The sequence below is a fragment of the Cetorhinus maximus genome, chromosome 11 (assembly GCF_964194155.1).
Source record: "Cetorhinus maximus chromosome 11, sCetMax3.hap1.1, whole genome shotgun sequence".
In the NCBI taxonomy this organism is placed as follows: Eukaryota; Metazoa; Chordata; class Chondrichthyes; order Lamniformes; family Cetorhinidae; genus Cetorhinus; species Cetorhinus maximus.
In genome coordinates this window covers 52,146,208-52,171,340 of record NC_135889.1, presented here as the reverse complement: position 1 = coordinate 52,171,340, position 25,133 = coordinate 52,146,208, and the positions used below count along the sequence as shown (strand labels likewise).

Sequence of the window (25,133 nt, the reverse complement as noted above, 5' to 3'; positions counted from 1 at the left end):
CCACCTCTCCTGGTAAGAGTCACTCACCCATCTCTAGAGCATTGGCAACCCACCCACCATTTTTAATTGGACAGCAAGCCAGAGGTGGTGAATTAGGAGGCCATCTCCAGGAAATTAGCTGAGCAGGTGCTACTGCCAGTAGGTGTGGGCTCTGGACCCCCATTTCAACCCAACATGAGGGTCCCACAGCCCTCGGTAAAATCCTGCCCATTAGCTCTGTTCCTCTCTCCACAGATGCTGCCAGACCTACTGAATATTTCCAACATTTCTGTTTTTTTATGCACAGCTAATGACAGGCAATGGATTGATAGTTATTTAATTTATCCTTCTCTCCTTTTTTGAATGAATATGTTACAATCTCTCGTCAAATGGTGTAATTTGCATATTTAAAAAGGATGGAAAAAACATAGCCTCCTGTATCCCATCTCCAACTTCTTCCAATACCCAATAAATGCCTTCAGAGCCTGCTGACGTATCCATCTTGAGTTCTATTCATAATTTTTTCAAACAGATTCCATTTTTACAGTAATTTCTAACAATTACTTCTTCTATTTTGTAGCATAGTGAGGTGGGCATGAAACAGCAAACTGAAGTGGCTCAGAAAAAGAGTTTCAGAATGTAATTGGTACTGGCTGAAGGCACTGGTACAGAGGAGGAGTGGGGAATACACAGTGGGATAGAGTCAGAAGAATGATGCGGAAGTAAGCTGGGATGTGCAGCAGCAGAATATTGTGGAGTTAGGGTGGAATAAGGCCATGGTGGGATTTGAAAACAAAGACATGGGGCAAAATTGTCCCAGATTTGCACTAAGTGAGCCCCCCTAAAAGTGATGTGGTGCTGTCTGTGAAGCCTGACGCTGATGACTGCAAGTGCTGACTGAAGTAAAGTAGGCAAACGAACCTTGAAGTCCTGAGTAAAGTGCAGCCCGGCAGATGCACGCCACTTATGTGCTGTTGTGAAATGCGTCGGTGTGTTTTCCTGCCAACGTGGACGGACGATCCAGCGGGGGAGGCGCGATTCCGGCGGGCTGGCCTAATAATGATATGCAGATGTATTACAATGAGGTTCCCGTTGTCTGATGGCGAGAAATGCAGCCCACCATAGGCGGGCTGAGTGGACGATCGCAAACTGGTTTCACGTCGTTGTGAAACCGATCGCGCCATATTGTCCGCTCGCACCACTGAACGTGTCCGATGCCGGGTGGCACGGAAAATCCCGGCCATGGATTTTGAAGCCATTGTGTTAATAAACAGAAGCCAATGACGGTCAATGTGGAGCGAGATAATGGTGTTTGGGGACTTTTCACCAGTTAGGACGCATGCTGCAACATTTTGATGAGTTGAGAGGAGCTTCGAAGAGATTGCTGGCAAATTAAGGCTTGATGTGGGCAAAGGCAGCTTTGTTTGGGGGGAGGGGCAGGGAGAACCAAATATTGACTTCGAAACTTAGTTCAGAGTCGAACAGGCCATCAGTATTATACATCTGTGAGTTCAAGCTGAGTAATCAACTGATTGCAGAGGTAGAGGGATTTGCTGAGGCGTGATGTTTCTTTTAGGAATTGTCAATATATTGTGCAATCTAAATTGGTTAGTCCTGAGCAATTTCAATCCAAATTACACTTTGGAGCAATCATATTAAAGCACAACATATGTTAAATGAAGGGGGCAATACTAATGACTTCCATTTTGGAGCTCAGAACCATACAAAGTCCCTTAGATAAAATCTCTCACATCCAGAGATATGAACCTGAGGCTACAACTGGGATTGGGTCAAATTAGCGAATAAAGTAAGCTGAACTATAATTTCATTTTTAACTTCCATTTCATACTTTCATACATCTTCAAGTTTGAGACAGACATATAATTAAAAATGAATTGTACCTAATCGGACATGCCAGCATGAGAAATTATCATTCTTAAATTACAAAACTTCATACAGATTGGTATAACCAATATTAGAAGTGTGATTAAAAGCAATTTCATCTCTCCAATGGGCTAAATTATTAAACACCAGTGAATGGAATACCAGATCAGAAGATGAAGGTCACAGCTTTAAGGAAATCTTAAAGAGAGAACAGCCAAATTGCTCATGTCCATCACCAACTGATCTGTAGGCAGCAGAGATGGGATGTTACTCACAAAGTAATTATTCTAATATAATAAAATAAACAGCACAGGATCTTGAAGCAATGTGCAACAGTAGACTTTCACCTTCACCATCTGGATGGCAGTCTGGTAGAGTGGGTCGCTCACCCTTTGTAGACCCTATGTCTGATCTTTATTCCATAGCACAAAATTTTCCCGGTGGTGTGAGGGGGCGGGCCCCGCACGTCTGCACGTAAAATGACGCGCGGTGATGTCAGGCAATGTTCCTGACGTCACCGCACGCCATTGCAATATTTCGTTGGGTGGGTGCGTGATGATATCCGATGCGCACCCGCCAATAATTAACGGGCCACTTAAGGCCCTTGACTCACCAATCGACACCGATTTTTTGGCACCTGTGCAGTCTTCGGGTCGGCACACGGGCGCAACAGGCAGGCGGGTAGGACACATTTGTATAAACCTAATCCACGGGCGGGATAAGAGGGCTCAGTGGGATCGCGAGTGTGCTCTCTCAAGTATTGATTTTTCTAAGTTATTGAAACTTGCCTGTGTGATCTGCAATACTTTAAAATGCATGCCAGCTGCTTTGTCTGGACTCTTAACCCTCAGGTCAGCATTCTGCAGTGAGGCATCTTTTTTGGGCCTTCAGGTTTCAGAAAGCCTTCCCTTAGCCTGGGAATGGGAGATGAACTCTCCACTAGAGGCACGTCCTCTGAGGAGGAAGGGAGGACTAGAAGGGGGAGGAGGCCAGGAGTGCACATTCAGCCTCCAGGGGAGCCACTTTTGGGAGGACAGGTGCAAGCACAAGAGGCGCAGGGCCAAGAGGTAGACCAAGGCAGAAGAGGCCGCAGAAGACGCCATTATCCTGCTGCCAGGGTTTACAGGCGGCGAAGCAGCTACCTCAATGTGTCTGAGGTGCAGTGGCGAAGGAGGCTGCATCTCTGAAGGGAGACAGTCAACTGTATGTGTCAGATTTAGCCTGAGATCTCCGCTAACTGTGTGGGTAGACACCCCATGCCAGTGGCTGTAAAGGTCAAAGCTGCCCTCAACTTCTATGCCTCTGGCTCCTTCCAGGGCTCGGTGGGTGATCTTTGCGGTGTCTCCCAATCAGCTGTCCACACTTGTGTCAAGCAGGTTACAGACGCTCTGTTCAGGCGTGCATTGACCTTCATCCTCTACCATTGGGACCAGGCAAGCCAGACACACCGAGTCAGAGGCTTCGCGGCCATTGCTGGCTTCCCCCGCGTCCAGGGTGCTATAGGCTGCACACATGTGGCCATCAAGGCGCCAGCAGGTGAGCCCGGTGCCTTCGTCAACAGGAAGGGCTTCCACTCCATGAACGTGCAGATAGTGTGAGATCACAGGATGCAGATTCTACAAGTCTGTGCAAGGTACCCAGGCAGCTCCCATGATGCCTACATCCTCAGACACTCCCAGGTGCCGGGGCTCTTCAGTGCTCCAGCCTGGCTGGATGGTTGGCTGCTGGGTGACAAGGGCTATCCCCTCAGAAGTTGGCTCATGACGCCTCTCCGCCATCCAAGAACAGAAGCTGAGCAGCGGTACAATAGGAGCCAGGGCACCACAAGGGCTGTGGTGGAAAGAGCCATTGGTCTTCTCAAGATGCGCTTCCAATGCCTGGACCAATCAGGGGCGCACTCCAGTACCCCCCAGATCGTGTATTGGTGATAGTGGTTGCATGCTGCGCTCTCCAGAATCTTGCACTGGAAAGGGGGGACGCAGTGGATGATGAAGACGTCAACACAGTGGCTGCGGCTGCACACGATGAGTCCAGCAGTGAGTCCGAGGATGAGCACGCACAGGGAAATGCTGAGGGGTAGACACTGACCCGGGCATACTCCAGGGAGGCAGGGACACCCAGGAGGCTTTAATCCAATCGAACCTTCAGCTGGCACAATACAGATGGACCTCCAGGACAACCCTGGGCTGTAGGCTCCATACTCGATACCTGAGTGCCAAATCTTCCAGGTTAGGAAGTGCAACTAAGGGCCTTGTTAATAAAGCTGAATGTCCCACAAAGCGCCCATAACATTTTTGGAAACCATACACATGCAGAACAAAAGAGGCACCCTCAGCCATGGTCACATGCCTGAATTTATTATTGCAACCAGAGAAATTTAGTGAAACAAAATGACAAGGGTTTTCCAATTCAAAGCAAATCATAAAGACCTCATCTTGGGCCAACACAAAAGCACCAGTGCCTAAGCTGCCTTATGTTTACGCTTACGGGTGCTACGTCTTGGTGCTGCCCCTTCGCTGGGACTGGCATCTGAGACAGCCTGCTGACTCTGATGTCCCGTTGGCCTTGATGACCTTGGCGGTCGTTCTCTGGCCCGTGGAGCCTGTGCTGGCCCCGCCTGGGAGGGAGCTGCCAGTTCCACAGCTGGCATCTCCCCAGTCGTCGCAGCCTCACCGGATGCTACGGTCACTGGGAGAGGGGCGGAGGAGCTGCTGCCCTCATCTGGAGCGCTCTGAAAGGAGCCCGCAGAAATGACAGGTAGCTGATGCGCCGACGTGAGGTCGCTTCGGACCTCCCTGCTCACCGTGGATGGATGGGCACTGAGCTGGGAAAATTGGTACCCAGACCAGCTGAGGTCAATGCCAATTTGAGGACTTGCTGGTCAGAGCGCATCCCCAGGAAGCCCTGATGGGTCTCCGGGAGGAGTCTCTCCATGACAGTAGCCACTCTCTCCATGGAGAACGCATGGAGCTCGGACATGTGGCTCATTGCTTCGGCGATCGTCCGCGTAGACTCCTCCACCACAGACACCAAGCCAAGCATAGCCTCGTGTATCTCCCGCATAGCCGCCGCATTTCCTGCTGTGTCACGGACGACTCCAGAGGCACATCATCAGGCACCGACATCAAGTGCCTGGTTCCCTGCAGTCCTCCAATTGCTGGTGCCTTGGGCACTCTCTGTCTCTGCCAGCTCCTCCAGCGACTGTGAAGTGCCCTCACCGCTGTGCCCCGAGGCACCAGCTGATGTTCTAACTCCCACCGAGGAGCTAGTATCTGCTCTGGTGCCTGCCTGGCAGAGATGGTGTGATGCTGGTGAGACTTCAGGCCCCTCAGGTGTGAGAGGGGGCCTCTGCTGCTCCTCCTCCCGGTCCTACTCTACTGATGCTGAAAGGAAGAACAAGGACATTGGATCAGTTAACGTGGAGACAATGTCAATGTGCATCCCTGTCCCCCGGACCATCATGCGCTCATCCTTCCATAAGCAATGGTCAAGCCATGTTGCAAAATTAAATCAATTAACATTCAGCACTGCTATGGCTGCTGGGAGAACAATGCTGACCTCACTACTGGGCAAACATACCTGGCTGTGACACCCCAGCCTCACTGGCACCAGTGGACCTGGGCGCATGACGCCTCTCCAAGTCCAGGGCTTCCTGCTCAAACCGGCTGAGAATGGCTAACTGTGCCTGGCCACCGCCAGTCCTCACACGCTCTGCCACGTTATGAGCATTCTTCTCCTGAAAATGAGAGAAGAGCATTGATTTGTTCTGATGAAGAGTCATACGGGCTCGAAATGTTAACTCTGTCTTCCTCTCCACAGATGCTGTCAGACTTGCTGAGCTTTTCCAGCTATTTTTATTTTTGTTTTTATTATATTGATTTGTGCAAATTGTACATGGACTCTCTTTGCGGACTGCCCACCCCAACCAGAATCGGACATTGCAGGGCTCCAGTGCCTCCTCACCTCGCTGCTGCCGAACACTCACACAAAGATGCTAGGCCTGTTCCTCACCTCCCCCCACCACCCCCTTAGCCACATGCTGCCTACATCACATTAGGCACCACATTGTATATCCTTCCATAGCAAGGACGCGCAAGCATGTGGAGCACACAGTGCAGCAGATGGTTCGTTGCCACGCCACCTTGAAGCTCCACTCCCAGCATGTCATCACCCTGACTTGGACATGTCCTGCAATTCAAGCACAGCTTCTAGATGCAGCTCCTCCAATTTACCCCCAAAACAGTCATGTGGGTCATAGTGTACCACATGCTGCGGGCACAGAACCCATCTCTTCACCACCCTCTCAGGCTGACCTCGGCATGGAGGTCTGTATTAATGTCTTGGATTCAGGGATAGAAGGTACTATAGCTAACCTTGTAGATGACATCAAAATAGGTGGGAAAGTAAGTTGCAATGAAGAAATAAGAAATTTACAAATGGATATGGACAGGTTAGGTGAATGGGCCAAAATTTGGCAGATTGAGTTTAACGTGGATAAGTGTGAGGTTATCTATTTTGGTCGGAAGAATAAAAAGGTGACTTATTATTTAAATGGAGATAAACTTCAGAATGCTTCAGTGCTGAGGGATCTGGATGTCCTCGTGCATGAATCGCTGAAAGCTAGTATGCAGGTACAGCAGGTAATAAGGAAGGCGAATGGAATTTTGGCATTTATTGCTAAAGGGATAGAGTATAAAAATAGGGAAATGTTGTTGCAACTGTACAAGGCATTGGTGAGTCCGCATCTGGAGTACTGTGAACAGTTTTAGTCCCCTTACTTGAGTCAGTTCAGAGGAGGTTCACTAGATTGATTCCAGAGAAGCGGGGCTTGTCTTATGAGGAGAGATTGAGGAGTTTAGGCGTATACTCGCTCGAGTTTATAAGGATGAGAGGAGATCTAATTGAGGTATATAAGATGTTAAAGGGAACAGACAAAGTAGATGTTTCCTCTGGTCGGGCTTTCTAGAACGAGAGGCCATAGTTTTAGGCTAAGGAATGATGGATTTAAATCAGAGATGAGGAGGAATTACTTTTCTCAAAGGGTCGTGAATCTGTGGAATTCACTACCTCAGAGTGCAGTGGATGCCAGGACGCTGAATAAATTTAAGGGAGAGAGATAGGCAGATTTTTAATTAGTGACGGGTTGAAAGGTTATGGGGAGAAAGCTGGAAATTGGAGTTGAGGCTGAAATGAGATCAGCCATGATCGTATTGAATGGCGGGGCAGGCTCGAGGGGCTGAATCACCTACTCCTGCTCCTAGTTCTTATGTTATGTTCTTATGTTCTTTTGGCACACTGGCCTAGCCTGCCCCAATGGCCTACCCTCCAGCCTGGCCTGCCCCAATGGCCTACCCTCTGGCCTGGCCTTCTCCGATAGCCTACTTCCAGACTTGCGTCTCCTCCATTGCCCCTCTGCAGAGCCCTTCGCCCAGCCATTGCGAACAGCCTTTCCTTTATACAGGCCGCCGGGTCGCCATTGCACCCGGCAGGCTGAGCACGCCCGCCATTGCCCGGCCACTCCCGCTATGCACGGGAGTTGTGCAGCATGCTGGGCGGGCCTTAATCAGCCTGCCTGTGTAAAATGGCGGCGCGGACCCGATTGCGAGCGGTGATTGGGTCCGCGCCCACCCCCGCCCGCTCCCGCCCCGCCCCCCCCCCACCATCCAGAAAATTCTGCCCGTAATTCTATTACAAATGGATCAAATGCTTAAGAAACATGACTGTAAAATGGTCAGAGCCAATTGAAAAATGTGTGAAAACATATTACAGGAGATTTCTACCCATGTAGTACCCGATCTAATTTTGCAGCTGGGTTTCCTACCAGCATTGGAAGTGTCTGACAGTTTATTATATCAACAAGATGACAGAGACACGATGGACTGATTGGCCTCCTGCTGTGCTGCCAGACTCCATGATTTAAGTTAAACCTCAATGATGTCATTTAGAAAGTTATGCAATTTCCTGCCCTTTTGAAAGTGCACCCAATTATCAGTGTGCCCATATAAGTTTCACACCCCCAAATCTCTGACTCAATAAATACTATTTACATTATCTTACATCTCAACCCCAAAATCTCTGCCTTCATCTCTCATTCACAAAGATAAGCGTTGAGCTGGTTTCACCAATCTCCCTGACCTTGTTCACATTTCTCTTGTAAGTTGCATAGGATTCAGGTTCTTCATGTTCTCTCTCGAACTCTGTGGAGTAACTTGTGAACCTTCAAAGACTATTGGTTCTCTGTTCAGTTTGTCATCTGGATCATAAGTGTAGTTAATCCATTCTATTGATGGTTGTCTTCTTGCTGATATGAGTGCTCTTCTATTTCTTCTCACTATCCCATTCTCAGTCTCAACAAGATAAGATCTTGAACTGTGTGACTTTTCCAGTACTTGGCCTTCTCTATCCTGGTTCACCTGATTGGAATTCCAGTAACTCATGGACTCTGTGGTGGTGATTGTAATTCTTTGTCTGATTTGCATGATATTCATCCTCCTTCTCCTTTACTCTCTTGATGTCAGATATTTTTAGACATGCCAAGAGTATATGTGGAAGAACAGGAAGTTGAGTACGTAATCTTCTTCTCATCAGAAGTTCTTATGCAGCTAACCCATTCTGAAGTGGTGTGGAATGGTAGCTCAACAGTGCTAAGTTGATATCATCATTCTTTTTCAACAAAGCTTTGACCATTCTTACTCCTCTTTTGGCTTCACCATTTGCTTGTGGGTACATGGACGAACTAGTTGTGTGGACAAATCAATAGTCTTCTATAAATTTCTTGAACCATTCATTTGCAAACTGTGGGCCATTGTCTGGAATGCCATATATGGCAAAAATTTCTTTTGGTGAATTGGTGAAGCGTTTCTAAGGTTGTTCCATGAAGATGTTTAACCTCAATCCATCTGAACTACTGGTCAACAACTATGAGGATTATCTTCCACTTGATCTCGAATAGGTCCATTCCAAGATGTTCCCAGTGTCTGGATGGAAAGATAATACCATCAAAGGTTCCTTCTGTTCTTGACAATGGATTGCACAAGTTATGTAGCTTGAAATCATGTCCTCTAGTGATTTTGAAATTCCTGGCCACCAAACTGAATTTAGCACCATAGTACAGCATTTTCTAATGCCTAGATGTCCCTGGTGTATTATTTGAAGGGAATTTTGAGTCTGAGGACTCTTGGTATGACCAACCTCTCGCTGTAGATTGATAAATCATCCACAATACTGAGATGTCTGTGTTACTCAAAGTACTGTTTAAAATGGGATTGTTAGGAACACAATCTGGCCATCCCTCTTTGCAGTATTCTCTGATTTTAACACATCCTTTATCTGTTTTCTGTGCTTGCGTTTCGACTTAATGAGCATTCTTGATTCTGAATCACATACGAAGCTTCTGTGATTTCTCTTCCTTTGTGCTGGAGTTTAGCAGTCAATTATCCCTTAACTTTCAGTTGAATGCCTCCTGGACCGTGGAGTCTTATGGTCAATAGCTGATGTATCCTGGGTTTTAACCACTTTTCTATGTCTGACAGAATTGAAACTCATGCACCAGTGTCTAACTTGAAGTTTGTTTTATGTCCACTGACCATAATATCTGCGCTCCAATGGTTTCCATTTGATCATGTGATTTCTCCAAGAATGGTACTTCTGGTTCTTTTTCTTCTTCAACTTCTTGAATGTCTTCAATTTCCTGAATGGTACATGGTCTTGACTGTTTGTCCTTTAAGTACTTTGTTAAGATCTGTTTGCTGCAGCAATCTGATTTACAATGGCCTCTCTTCTTGCAGAAATGGCTCTTCATATTTTTGGTGAGGCATTCTTCATGCCGATGCAGCCTTTTCCTACTACAATGAAAACACTGAATAGTGACAGCCACTATGCGCTCTTTTTTTCTCTGTTTGGGGTTAGGTGTGCTGCATTTTTACGTGCTATAAACTGGACTGTCAGCCTGTTTTCCCCACAAGATTCCTTTATCACCTCAAATAAAAATTTTGTTTTGCTTTCTCTCTTCTGCTTGCCTCGTTATCCTTGCCGCTTTCGATAGCATCAAGTCTTCCCACGACTGCAAAAAATCAGAAAGTGCCTCTTCTAAGACTCCCATGTCAATGCAATCCTGAATTAATTCAGAGAGTCATAGAGGTCTACAGCACAGAACAAGGCCCGTCGGCCCATCGAGTCTGCGCCGGTCAAACAAGTACCTAATTATTCTAATCTCATTTTACTGCACTAGGCCCATAGCCTTGTATGCCATGGCATCGCAAGTGCACATCCAAATACTTCTTAAATGTTATGAGGGTATCTGCCTCTACCACCCTTTCAGGCAGTGAGTTCCAGATTCTCTCCGGGTGAAAAAATTCTTCCTCACATCCCCTCTAAACCTCCTGCCCCTTACCTTAAATCTATCATCTTTAAGGTCTCTATATTCACAATTTTCTGCTAATCAATATAGCTCATTAACAAAGAAATTTATGCTCTCTCCTGGTTTTTGGGTGCATCTATTCAATTTTGCTCACTTTATAATGGTGCTCTTCTGAAGATTAAAATAAGTTGAAGGCTTTGATAACTTCTTCATATGATGTCATGTCTTCATTTATGCCCTGTCTGACTATAATATCATCTACACTACTGCCTGTGGTGTAGAGGAAGGTACTGACCTACTCTTTCCTAGACTTTTCTGCTAGTCCCACTGCTGTTCTATACCTGGTAAACCTGTAATACCAGCTCTGCCACTTCTTAGCTTCATCCTGGCCTTCCATGTGGTCGAAACTCTGGTAAAAGTATGATTTTTTCCATCTCTTCCTTGTTGCTTCTTCTGAAGTATGGTTGAAGATTTTTCTGCACTGTCTTTGTCCTGCAGTCATTCCCCTTCTGCTCCATCCAGTCGCTGGGCTTTTCACTTGTTGCTCCTTTCGTCGTGTTTAACCGTTGCCACCATCTGTTATTGTTGTTTTGGTCTTAGAGGCAATACTGGTGGCTATGCTGTTAGCAAACTCTATCTTTTATTGAATATTATGCTAACTATTTACAAGGTAGTCTCTGCATGGGACTGTATATAGAACTATCTCTCTCCATGCTCTATTATCATGCGATCCTATGTCACCGACGATGTACACTATATATTTACATAGTTAACATTAAACCTACATATTATATCAATTTTCACTTTCTAAGAGAAACAATCCCAGCTTAAAGCCTAATGCCTAGAATTGGACCGTTACTATAGTTGTGGGTGAACCAGTGGTTTTTCAAGGCTCATCAAAACTTCCTTGCTTTTGTTCCCTATGCCTCTATTTATAAAGCTCAGGATTCTATATGCCTTCTCAACCACTTTCTCAACTGCCCTGCCACCTTTAATGATTTGTGTATCCCAGGTTGCTTAGTTCTTGTACCTCTTTTAGAATTGTCCTCTTTAGTTTATATTGTAAGTTTTCATGTGCAAAAGTTTCACTTCAATCAATGCCCTGCAAAAGTCAGTAGGAGAGGTCACAACCAGATTGTGGCCTAATTTCAGGCCCTCCCCTACTGCACTCCTGCTGGGCCTGGAGTGCAGTAGAGTGGGTGTGACTGGAAAAATTCATGGATTTTTCATCCATGAGGCCAGAAATTGTTAAAATGGTGCAACTTGCAGCAAGTGCTGTGAATTGGTTTCTTCCTTCTTCAGATTGTCTTACTTTTGCATAGCAAATAGCTGGAAGAGTGAATTGATAACAGTGCAAAATTGACAACAGTGCAACTGGAATTTCCTGAACGCTAGGTCCAATATTTTATTTCCTTAACTAATGTAAATTAAGAATAGATAAAGAAACAGAACGGACAAAAGAGAAGGGAATAGGCTGAAAGGAGAGGGTAAGAAAAACATTTAAAATGCAAAAATCTCGGGGAACAATTTACTACCTGTGGGACAGAGATAGTCCACAGTTTCAATTGTTCCCTTCTGGGCCTGCAATGTTGAGGTACATGTCAGGTCCATAAGTCACATCATTAATAGGGTTCTTACAACATGATTTACCAGCCCTAAATGGCCATGGTGAAATTAACTCACATCAACAGTGCAAACACAGCAATTTCACGACACATATCGGGAAGCTTATAACGAGATGGTAATTTTTCTAGGTTTGGAGAGGCAAAAGGCAAAATTCGTCCAGCAATTTGTAGTGAATTTCATCCCCACCATAAATTGCTGTCCCGTTTATACATGATAATTGCAGACACCATGAACTTGCCACTATTTTTACAGCCGTTTCTAATCTATTATTTGTAACAATGACTTAAATAACTTTGTTTTAACAGTAGGTGCAAAACATCTGGGGCTGTTACTCACAAAAGTATTGTTATTATGTTTAGGACTGAAAGAGCCAAGAATTGCAGAAATATAGAGCCAGACTTAGCACACAATGGAAGGTGGTGACCTTTATACTTAACATGCCTGATGTAGTTTGGCTGTTACATGATTGGGAATGAACTTTATGTTCAAAAAAGAAGGAACAATAGCTTAAAAGTAAGATGTGCTATAAAAGCAAAATAAATTACTGGTTCTGTGGACTGGGAACTGAGAGAAACCAAGGCATACTTGGTTTGATTTTGGCAAAGGGTGTGGGAGACCACTGTGAACTGGAAAGTTCCACACATGCTTTAATATGCAACAAACCATGATTTTTTATTTCTCTTTTAGTCTTGATGTAATCTGCATTACAAAGCTTTTGACACAAAAACAAGACGATTTCTAACACTTGTGCATGTGAAAGGGAGATAGGAACTATTTTCAACAAATGGTTTGTTCTTGATTGATAACTAAGCTGTTAAATGATCAATCAAGTTAGGAAGGTGCATGACTTGAATATGAAATCGCTTAAAGCCAATTGGTTTGACAACTGGGCATTTAGAAAGCAGAATTCTGATTAATTTTAATACGGTTATGTAATAGTAAGGAAGTGGAGTGGAAAGCAATAATAGTATCACCCCTACTTGTGGGAAGAAAGCAGGAGGCCAGGCGAGTGTTGGAAATAGCCAGTATATGCTGCCCCAGCGATAAAATGCAAGTTTCGTTAAATTGCCTCCCAAAGTTATGGTAGGATTGTACCACAAGGGCTGTAGATTTTCAACCCTCATTTCATTACACATTATATTGCAAACTAGCTTCCCTTTTGACTTCCCTCAAATATTATCTCCTTTTGTCCACAGGTAACTCAGAGGGTTGTGGAGTTCGAGGAGATTGAAGGGGTAAGGCTATCGAGGGATTTGAAAACATGGATGAGTATCTTAAGATCAGAATGTTGTTTGACTGGGAGCCAATGTAGGTCAGTGAGCACAGGGGTGAGAGAGGACTGGAACTTGCTGCGAATTAAGACATGCAGCAGATTTTGGATGACCTCAAGTTTACAGAGGGTAGAATGTGGGAGACCAGCCAGGAGTGCATTGGAATAGTCAGGTCTAGAGGTAAAAAAGGCCCAAATGAGGGTTTTAGCAGCAGATGAGCTGAGACAGGGGCAAAGTTGAGCAATGGTGGAACTAGGTGGTCTTAGTGATGGTGTGAATATAAGGTTGGAAGCTCATCTCAGGATCAAATATGACACCAAGGTTGTGAATAGACTGACTTAGTCTCAGACTGTTGCCAGGGACAGGGATGGAATCGTAGCAAGGGAGCTTCAGAGCTGGAACCGAAAATAATAACTTTAGTCTTCCCAATATTTAATTGGAGGAAATTTCTGCCAATCTAGCACTGGGTGTTGGATAAGCAGTCTGGTAATTTAGCAACAGTGGAGGAGTCAAGAGAACTGGTCATGAGCTAGAACTGGGTGTCGTCAGCGTACATGTGAAAATTAACAATGCTCTTTTGGATGATGTCGCCAAGGGGCAGCTTTCGATGAGAAATAGGAGGGCCAAGGCTACCAGAGGTAAGTATACCTGTGGGACCAGGAAGAGAAGCCTTTGCAAGTGATTCTCTGACTATGATTAAATAGATAAGACTGGAACAATGGGAAAGCAATCCCATCCAGCTGGACCAAAGTGGAGAGATGTTGGAAGTCAACCATGTCAAAGGCTGCAGACAGGTCGAGAAGGGTGAGAAGAGAAAATTTACCTTTGTCACATTCACTTAGGATATCATTTGTAACTTTGATAAGAGCCATTTCAGTACTGTGGCAGGGTGGAAACCTGATTGGAGGGATTCAAACATGGAATTTCAGACAAATAGGAATGGTTTTGGGAAGTGACAGCATTTCAAGGATTTTAGAGAGGAAAGGGAGGTTGGAGATGGGATGGTAGTTTGTAAGGATGGAGGAGTGAAGAGTTTTTTTAAGGAGAGGGGTAATGACAGGAGATTTTAAAGGAGGAATAACACCTGAAGAGAGAACCGTTTACAGTATCAGCTAACAGGGAGGTCAAAAGGGGAAGTTGGGTGATTAGCAGTTTAGTGAGAATAGGATTAAGGGAGCATGAGGTGAGTCTCATGGACAAGGTGAGCTCAATGAGGGCATGGGGGGAGATCGGAGAGAATCTAGAGAAAGGCGTGAGTTCAGGGCTAGAGCAGGAACGTTGGCCAGGTGGGTGAGTGAAAGGGAAGGGTGTGGCAAAGGCAGCTGATCAGGATGTCTCAATCTTAGCGATAAAGAAGCCCATGAGCTCCTTGCACTTGTTGTCGGAGGTGAGGGTGGAGTGGATGGGGAAGAGGGTCTTAAGAGGAGGGTCAGCAGGAGGAAAATGAAACCAAGGATTATCCTTGCATTCCAGGATTGTCCTGGAATAGGGAACACTTCTTGCAAATGAGAGAAGGACCTGGTACGGTTTGAAATGGTCCAACCAGACCCAGTGATGAATGGCTAAACTTTTCAAGTCTGCACCCCTTGGACTTAAGGGAGTGGAAATGAGGGCCATACTCGGGGAATGGCCAGGGTGAGAGAGAGTAATGGTTTGATTGGGAATTAGGACAGTAGATGCAAGTGAGTGATTGAGTAAATCGCACCTGCAGAAGTATCATGGCGAATGGAGGGCCAAAGGCTAGATAGTTGAGATTGTGAAAGTGCATTGTAAGGGAATTGGGGGATAGTTTGTCTCCATAGATGGATACAGAAGAAGGTAGGGTTGGGGGATGGAAGGGGGTATGGGTGGTGAATGATACAAGGAAGTGATCAATGATTGAAACTATGGAAATAGCAAGACCACATAGAAACATAGAAAAGTTACAGCACAGAAAGAGGCCATTCAGCCCACTGTGTCTGCGCTGGCTCAAAAAAACTAGCCGTACATTCTAATCCCACCTTCCAGACCAAGTCTGGAACCTTGCAGGTTACAACACTTCAGGTGCAGATCCAGGTACCTTTTAAACGAGTTGAAGGTTTCTGCCTCAAACAGAGGGCTCCCTCCTTCTTTCACCCCCTTTCCGTTTCTTCCCCCTCCTTTTTGTTTTTTCCAATAATTTATATGGATTTTCCTTTTCCCACCTATTTCCATTATTTTTAAGTGTATTCCACCCATGGTTTATTTCACCCCACCCCCACTAGAGCTACCTTGCTTGTCCTGCTCTCCACTCTTAATTAGCACATTCTTTTAGAAAATATCATCACCTTCAACACCTCTTTGTTCTTTTGTCTGTGACATCTTTTGGTTACCTCCTCCTATCACTGCTTGCTTGTCCCAACAACACCACCCCCCTCCCCCACTTAAACCAGCTTATATTTCACCCCTTTCCTATTTTTACTTAGTTCTGTTGAAGGGTCATGAAGACTCGAAACATCAACTTTGTTCTTCTCCGCCGATGCTGCCAGACGTGCTGAATTTTTCCAGGTATTTCTGTTTTTGTTTTGGATTTCCAGCATCCGCAGTTTTTTGTTTTTATATAGAATTGCACCCCCTTTCGTTGGGCTTGTTCTGTGCTGGCTAAAAAAGTCCTCTTGAATGCAGTTCAAGAACTTTGTGCCCTCTGTGCCCTTCACGCTGTTCGTATCCCAGTTGATATTAGGGCAGTTAAAGTCTCCTACTATCATTGCTCCATTGATTTTGCACTCAGAAATTTGACTACATATTTGCTTTTCTATCTCCCTCTCATTATTTGGGGGTCTTTAGTACACTCCTAGTAGTGTGGCTGCCCCTTTTGTATATCTGAGCCCAACCCATATGGGCTTCATTTGATGATTCATTTGGTATATCATCCCTGTAATTGATCCTTTTACCAATAATGCCACACCCCCACCTTTTTTATTTCACTCTCTAACCTGCTGAAAACCCTATACCCAGGGCTGTTGAGGTGCTTTTTTTGTCCCTTTAAGCCAAGTTTCCATTGTAGCAATGATATCATGCTGCCATGTGTCTATCTGTGCCTCAGCTCATCGGCTATACTCTGTGCATTTAAATATATACCTTTTAACATTGCCAAATTCATGTGCTGTACATTTTTTAATCGTTGCTTCTTCTGTCTTTCAGAATCACTCACTAATTTTCTGTCTCCCATTCCCTGATCTGAATTTGTCCTATCTGAATCTGCCCTCAGGCTCCCATCCCCCTGCCAAACTAGTTTAAACACTCCCAACAGCACTAGTGAATTTCTCTGCAAGGATATTTGCCCCGGTGCTATTCAGGTTTTATTTTATTCATTCAAGGGATGCAGGCAACGCTGGCTAGACCAACTTTTATTGCCAATCCCTAATTGGTGGTGGTGAGCTGCCTTCTTGAACCGCTGCAATCCATGTGGTGTAGGGAGGGAGTTGCAGGATTTTGACCCAGCGACAGTGGAGGAATAGCAATATATTTCCAAGTCAGGATGGTGAGTGACTTGGAGGGGAACTTCCAGGTGGTGGTGCTCCCATGTGTCTGCTACCCTCGTCCTTCGAGATGGTAGAGATCGGAGGTTTGGAAGGTGCTGTCTAAGGAGCCTTGGTCAGTTCCTGCAGTGCATCATGTACACACTGTTGCCACTGTGTGTCGGTGGTGGAAGGAGTGAATGTTTGTGGATGGGGTGCCAATCAAGCAGGCTGTTTTGTCTTGGACGGTGTCAAGCTTCTTGAGTGTTGTTGGAGCTGCTCTCATCCAGGCAAGTGGAGAATATTCCATCACACTGCCTTGTAGATAGTGGACAGGCTTTAGTAGATAGTGGTCAGGAGGTGAGTTACTCGCCACAGAATCCCTAGCCTCAGACCTACTCTTGTAGCCACAGTACTTATATGGCTAGTCCAGTTCAGTTTCTGGTCAATGGTAACCCCCCAGGGTGTTGATAGTTGACTAAGCGATGGTAGTGCCATTGAATTTCAAGGGGCAGTGGTTAGATTCTCTCTTCTTGGAGATGGTCATTGCCTGGCACTTGTGTGGTGCTAATGTTACTTGTCAGCCCAAGCCTGGATATTGTCCAGGTCTTGCTGCACTTGGACATGGACTGCTTCAGTACCTGAGGAGTCACGAATGGTGCTGAACATTATGCAATCATCAGCGAACATCCCCACTTCTGACCTTATGATTGAAGGAAAGTTATTGATGAAGCAGTTGAAGATGGTTGTGCTGAGGGCACAACCCTGAGTAACACCTGCAGTGATGTCCTGGAACTGAGATGATTGACGTCCAACAACCACAACCATCTTCCTTTGTGCTAGGTATGACTCCAACCAGTGGAGAGTTTTCCCCCTGATTCCCATTGACTCCAGTTTTGCTAGGGCTCCTTGATGCCACATTCGGTCAAATGCTGCTTTGACGTCAAGGGCAGTGATTCTTACCTCACCTAGGGAGTTAAGCTCTTTTTCCCATGTTTGAACCAAGGCTGTAATGAGGTCAGGAGCTGAGTGGCCCTGGCAGAACCCAAACTCGGCATCAGTGAGCAGGTTATTGCTAAGCATGTGCCGCATTATAGCACTGTTGATGACCCCTTCCATCACTTTACTGATGATTGAGAGTAGACTAATGGGGAGGTAATTGGCAGGTTGGATTTGTTCTGTTTTTGTGCATAGGACATACCTGGGCAATTTTCCACATTGCGGGTAGATGTCAGTGTTGTAGCTGTACTGGAACAGCTTGGCTAGAAATGCAGCAACTTCTGGAGAACAGGTCTTCGGTATTATTACTGGAATGTTGTCAGGGCCCATAACTGTTGCAGTATCCAGTGCCTTCAGTCATTTCTTGATGTCACATTGTAATGATTGTAAGTTAAACAATTTCTTATTGTTATGGGGATCATGTGACTATATAGACGAATCAGCCTTAAGTGCAGGAAATCTTAGGGGTAGGGGTTTTTAGCCTTGGTCTTGGAACAAGCATGCAGCCTCATCTAGAGTATGTAAATAAAGTTTACTGTTTCTTACAAGAAACCTGCCCTGCATTCCAAATATATTACAACTGGCGACGTGGATAAAAAATGTGCTGACGCAGCACTTCACCTCGCGACTGTGAGTATTTCGATTTTTTGAAGGGAAGAAAGAAAAGAAATGTACCCAACAGCAATGCCTCTCTTATGCAGACTCATACGACTCAACATACAGGACTGCAGTCAATACATTGAGTGATTAGGTTTCTACTTTGTAGCTAATGAAATAACCATGGAGGAGAAACAGAAGGCAGTACTTCTAAGTGTCTGGGGGGGAAAACCTATGACCTAATCCATAGCTTGATGACTCTGAACGCGCCAAATTCCAGATCCTTCACTGAGCAAATAGACCTCGTAAAAGGACATTTTCAGCCTAAACCTTCAGTGATCATGCAAAGATTCAAGTTTAACTCTCGAGTAAGGGCTTCCGGTGCATCTATCGCAACATACTTCGTGAAGTTAAAACCGTTAACGGAGCACTGTGACGTCAGTGATACATTAAACGAAACGTTGCGAGATCGTTTGGTTTGCAGTACAAACGGCGATGCCATTCAGTGCCGTTTACATGCAGAAGTTGAGAAGCGCAGAACTAGATCAAGGCAGCCATACTGACAGCAGATCAAGTTAAATAAAGTGCACAATATAAATGAGCGTGAAGTTACTGAGGCTGATGTGTATTCTGTACACAACCTGAAGGCCAGGAAAACTGAACCTATCACTTTTACATTTCAAGTAAATGGAAAGACTCTGCTCACGGAGATTGACAAAGGAGCATTGACCACAGTGGTGGGAGAAGACATCTTTAAATATCTCAGAGAAGGTACTCAGTCATTGAGTTTGGCGAAAACCGCTGCTCAATTAAAATCATGTACAGGAGAAGTAATACAGGTAAAAGTAATATCCTTTGTACCTGTATCATACAGACAACAGACAGCTCAGCTGCCAATAATTATTGTAACTGGAGAAGGACCTAGCCAATATAAAAGCAGGGATGTGCTGCTGAGGCTTTATAAGGCTCAGGTCAGACCACATTTAGAATATTCTGAGCAATTTTGGGCCCCGTATCTCAGGAAGGATGTGCTGGCCCTGGAGAGGGTCCAGAGGAGGTTCACAAGAATGATCCCAGGAATGAAAGGCTTAACATATGAGGAACGTTTGAGGACTCTGGGTCTATACTCGATGGAGTTTAGAAGGATGAAGGGGGATCTGATTGAAACTTACAGAATACTGAAAGGCCTGGATAGAGTGGACATAAGGAAGATGTTTCCATTAGTAGGAGAGACTAGGACCCGAGGGCACAGCCTCAGAGTAAAGGGAAGACCTTTTAGAACAGAGATGAGGAGAAACTTCTTTAGCCAGATAGTGGTGAATCTATGGAATTCATTGCCACAGAAGGCTGTGGAGGCCAGGTTATTGAGTGTATTTAAGACTGAGATAGATAGGTTCTTGATTGACAAAGGGATCAAAGGTTACGGGGAGAAGGCGGGAGAATGGTGTTGAGAAACTTATCAGCCATGATTGAATGGCGGAGCAGACTCGATGGGCCGATTGGCCTAATTTCTGCTCCTATGTCTTATGGTCTTATGGTCTTCTGGGCCATGATTGGGTTGAAGGAAATCAAACTAAGCTGGTCAGAAATTTTTCAGGTCAGGGCAAGGAGAAATTCTGAGTTGACAAGGGAATATGATGGTGTCTTTTGGAATGAGACAGAAGAACTGAAGGACCTTCACAGGGAGCAAGGATCCCTCAGGTCAGAGCTATCACGAAAAGAGGCTAAACGAATACAGTGCCACCCTGAAACAACTGAAGGAACAGTTGGAAGAAACAAACCAACAGTGTTCAATGTTCCAAGAGGAAACCAAAAGATACAAAACAAAAGACAGAAGAACTGAAGAATCAGTTGATTGAGGCAAAAGAGACATTAGAAGGAAAAGTCATGGAACTTTCCAAGGTGAAAATGGATAACTCAACCACTGTACCGAACCAAGTTAAGATTTCACCAGAGAGAAATGTGGCCGACTGTGAAATCAAAATGAAAGATGGGACAAAAGCCTGTGGCAAAAAACAAAAAGAAGAAAAATAAATCAAATCTAAAAAGCCAGAAGGATATGTATCCAGAATCCTTTCTGAAGCGAGAAAGGATACTCGCAAAATTGAAAAAGTGGTGTTCAACATGGAGGAGCACTGATTCATCAACTGAGGTGTGGGCGGGGGGTAGGAGGTGGCGGTGCGGGGCGGTACGTGGTAATCAGCAGGATGTTTCCTTGCCCATATTTCACCTGATACCATGAGACTATACGGGGTCCTGAGTCGATGTTGAGGACCCACAGGGCAACTCCCTTCTGACTGTATACCACTGTGCCTCCTCTGCTGGGTCTATCCTGCCACTGGGACAGGACATACCCAGGGATGGTGATGCTGGTGTCTTGGACATAGTCATACTCAAAGAAACATGGCTTACAGATAATGTCAGACTGTTGTTTGTCTAGTTTGTGGTACAGCTCTCCACATTTTGGCACTAGCCCCCCAGATGTTAGTAAGGGGGACTTTGCAGGGCCGACAGGGCTGAGTTTGCCGTTGTCGATATCGAGTGGTCAGTCCGTTTCCATTCCTGTTAGACATTTTAGCAGTTTGATACAACTGAGTAGCTTTCTAGGCCATTTCAGAGGGCATTTAAGAGTCAACCACATTGCCGTGGATCTGGAATCACATATAGGCCAGACCAGGTAAGAATGGCAGATTTCCTTCTGGAATGTCACTGAAGGGACTGTGTAGACTGTCTGGCTTGTAAAGATCCCACCTTCCCCAGAGCTGGTGTCAATGCCCCAGAAATCTGAAGCTCTCCCTCCTGCACCACCTCTCCATCCACACATTCATCTGGTGTATTCTCCTATGTCTATACTCACTAGCACGAGGCCATAGGAGTAATCTGGAAATTACTGCCTTTGAGGTCCTGCTGGCTAATCTCTTTCCTAACTCCCTAAGCTCAGCCTTCAGGTATTCATTCCCTTTTCTACCTATACCATTGGTACTAATGTGGAACACAACCTCTGGCCGTGCCACCTCACCTTCCAGAATGCTCTGTGGTCGCACGGTGATATCCATGACCGTTGCACTAGGGAGGCAACATACCATCCTGGAATCACGTCTGCAACCACTGAAGTGGCTGTTTTTTCCCCTAACTATGGAATCCCTGCCACTATTGCTTTGTTGGGGAGTTTACATGGAGGGAGGGATTCATGGAGAATAAGCAGGCAGTGAGCTCAGAGGAGAGAGAACCTGATGAGTTAAGATGGAGATTGAAATCCTCGCCTCTGTCTTAAACTGATTAGAAGTCAGAAGCCCTAGACTCCTTGCCTGATCTCTGTGGCCAGGATTAATTGGTCATTTTAGAAGTTTCCATTTCCACAAAACATAAACACAGCTGCCAGTGACTTTTGAAAATGTTTTCCATCCGCTTTTTGGAATGTACCGATTGTGGTTTTAGTAACTAGAATCTCTCAAAGTTTAAGACAGATTACACTAAAAGAACCATTATAGGGAAATCTGGTACCGTATTGAATTAAATTTGAAATATCAGATATGCATCAAGGACAAGAAGCCCCAGAGTTTCTATTGTTGTGCTGGCGAAGCTTTAACAAAGCATGGAGCAAGCAGGGGGTGTCCACTACGTTTCAATAATATTGTGGTGGTGCAATGGTCGAGAGAAGTTCAGGGCTAATTTGCATTCATGCTGAATTGGTTTCAATACATCGTGGCACTAGAACAAACCATTATTTACTGCTGTGAAGCAGAAGACAGTGATGCGGAATAGATATTTATCAGTTGTTTTGGATGTATTTCTGGCAAGTCTCCAAGGCACAAAATGAAAACTTGTGTCCCCAAACAGCATCAGGAATTAACACAGGCATTGTTATTTCTTCAAACAAACCTTTAAAGAACAGTTTAATGAGAAGTGGGTCAGAAATAGTCTTGTATCCATCTGGCATCCGCTCTTGATTTTCTATTTATTTTTAAGCACATCTTTAGTGTAGCACCAAACCACTCTGCCTTTCTAATTCAGCAATAACAGTCACAGCTCTCAGATGATTTGAAACTATACAAAATTATGTTTCTGGCACTTGTCCTGTTTGGTCAATATTAATGGGGGTAGAACTTTCATGGAGACTTCCCAATCTTGCACTGTAAATTCAGCAGAAGATCACAGAGGCAGCACAGAAATGGTATAAATTGATTTGAGTTGTTTACCTGGATTATTGTTGATATCCAACAACTTTATCCATCAATTTTCTATAAAACACAAATCATAGAAACCCTTATCTGGCTTAAAGCTACCACATGATACTTTCCCCATCATACAATGTCACTTAAACTGAAAGCAGAACATGTTGGACTGAGGGAGAGCTACCTTGTCAGAAGTGCTCTTTTTCAGATGAGACTGAGCTCCATCTGCCAGGAGGTGGAATAATAGATCAAAGATCATATTAAAGAAGGTAATATTAAAGAAATTTACAAATAGAAATAGCTGAATAGAATCATGGGATACCGTGGCATAAAAATATTTTGTGTATTAAATCTGCAATTGTAATTTTCTAAGCAAGAGCTTAGTTACTCCAATTATAGTCTTCTGCTCACCCTCCATATCCCTTAGTGGTGTTATTTCTTCTGTAGAAGGGACTTTATAGACTTTGCTTAAACAATGCCTTGTGGCAGAGAGTTCCAAATTCTAAACATCCTCTGTGGAAAGGCTTTTTTTTCTATGCTCTTATTAATTCTTTTGTGGTTATCTTAAGTTTGTTTCCTCCTGTCCTGGTAAATTGTGGAATCATGCTGTTACTTATTCCCTCATCGTAACCCACCCTAGTCCTGAAGACCTCTATCAGGTCATCATTTAGCTATCTCAGCTCGAACGAGAAAAGCGCCATTTTCTGAAATATCTCTTCACAATTATAACTCCTCATTTTGTTAACACCCTAGTGAATGTATTGTTTTCATTGAATTTACAAACAACAATTCCATATAGTTAAAACAAGATTGCCATGATGGATGCTTTTGAGGTAACTTATTAACTTGGTTTACCAGCTTCTCTAGTCTTAGGTTGTCACATTTCAAAAATTTCCAACTCTACCTGCATCCAGGTTAAATAAACATGAGCAAGAGTAGTGTTTGAGACATTTTATGCTTAAGTACTTTTATCTGAGCCTGGAGTTTTCCTTTGAACTGGAACAGCAGGCCAACAGTTCACAAACTCTTAGTGTTCTGTGTTTGGCTGATAGGAAACACTAATTAACAGGCAGAAGGGAACAAATTTCAGCAATGCTTGTTGGAAAATTGCTTCCTTTCTGCAAAACGTCCCAACAAATTGTTTGAAAACCAATAAGATTTTCCATACAATTGGCTAGCTCAGTCTTGTGTTAGGACTGATACATGCTTCCCAGCTGATTGTCTGCTGCAATTCATCAGAGAACTGTCAAAGTTGCAACCATAATGTACTTTGGATCACAAATTTACTTTGCGGAATAAGTCATTATCTAGCAACATACAACAACAACTTACAGCTATGTAGCACCTTTTAAACAGGTAAGTCACAGGAACATATTCAAACTAAAATTGAGATCATAAGCAAAGGGAGACATTAGGACAGGTAACCAAAAGGTGTTTTTCTGACAAAAAGGTGGAACCTGGTGTCATGAGTTTGGATGTTATCATCAAGGGGAAGCATGCAGATGAGGAGAGGGCTTTGGATAAATTCTTGTCAGACCCCAAGGGAAATGACGTGTAAGTGAATATTGTTGGAGATTCTCTGGCTAAGAGTGGATAGATAAGGGTTGAATTAAGCAAAGGTAATCTCCCTCAGCTGAAAAAATATAGGAGAAGCATCGGAGAGGAACGATATGGTCAACTGTGGTAAAGGCTGAAGGGATGTAGAGAAGGATGATGAAGGCTTATGCACAATGGTCGCAGTCACACAGGATATCATTAGTTACTTTGATTAGGGCTGTGTGGTACTGTGGCGGGGCAGAAACCTGATGAGAGAGGTTCAAACATGGGCAGAATATTGTCGTCGGTGTGCGGGGGGCGGGCCCAGCACGCCGATATTAAAATGACACACGATAATGTCGGGACATACGCTGTGCGCCCGCCGAACTGTCAATGACCTTTTAAGGCCATTAAAAAATTTAACTTGTTAACAACGCTGCCCATCCAACCTTAAGGTTGGTAAGCAGGCGAAAAGCCCAAGCGGCCTTTGTGTTTTTCAGGAAACCTCATCCATGGGCGAGATGAGGTTTCTTGAAGGTTTTATAAAATAAATAAATTTTACTTTCTTCGCAAACATGTCCCAGTTCATGTGACATTATCACATGAGCTGGGACACGTTCAAATAAATTTTCACTTTATTTATTAAAACGTTTTCACAACCATTCAATCTCCCCCAGGCAGCTCCATGCCTCAGGGAGATTGCTGCGTTCTTTCATGCGCGTGCGCGCAAGAGCACAGGCCCCGACTCTCCCTCCTCCCCCCGCCTGCACAGGTAGTTATGCTGGGCAGGCCAAAATTGGCTCCGCGCCCGCCCCTGCCTGCTCCCACCCAGCCCGCCAGCCATAGGAAAGATTCTCCCCATGGAGTCGCAAAAAAAATGTAGCACAGGTTTGAGAGGCAACAACATGTTCAAGGTCTTGAGATGACAGGGAAGTTAGAGATTGGGAGTTAGTTTGAAAGAATATAGGGGACAAGGATGGGTATATATTTTTGAGGAGGGGGTGACGATGGAAGATTTGAAAGAGAAATAGTGATTGTGAAAAGGATCTAGAACATCACAGATTATTGCCTTTTACTCTCATTGCAATACTTAATACTGAATTAAATTTGTCATCCTGAAATAGAAATACAAAAACATCAAATTATATTTACAGCAAATATTGCCTCTTTGGTCTGCCAGATGTATCTGTGTCATTGGCTGTCTGATGTGTACTGCAGTTGCTTTTGG

At 44.6% G+C, this 25,133-nt stretch overlaps 1 protein-coding gene across 5 annotated transcripts in view; it reads right to left on the bottom strand.

The window, feature by feature from the left end:
• The window catches only part of pde1a (phosphodiesterase 1A, calmodulin-dependent), a 628,668-nt gene that overhangs the window by 172,613 nt on the left and 430,922 nt on the right, over positions 1–25,133 (bottom strand). Inside the window, exon 2 of one of the 5 annotated variants that reach the window (XM_078551928.1) lies at positions 901–1,032. The exons of the other annotated variants lie outside the window; for them this stretch is intronic. Within the exon in view, the coding sequence (XP_078408054.1) occupies positions 901–1,032 (132 nt within the window). The remainder of the gene's footprint in view (positions 1–900; positions 1,033–25,133) is intronic. 5 annotated transcript variants of the gene reach the window in all.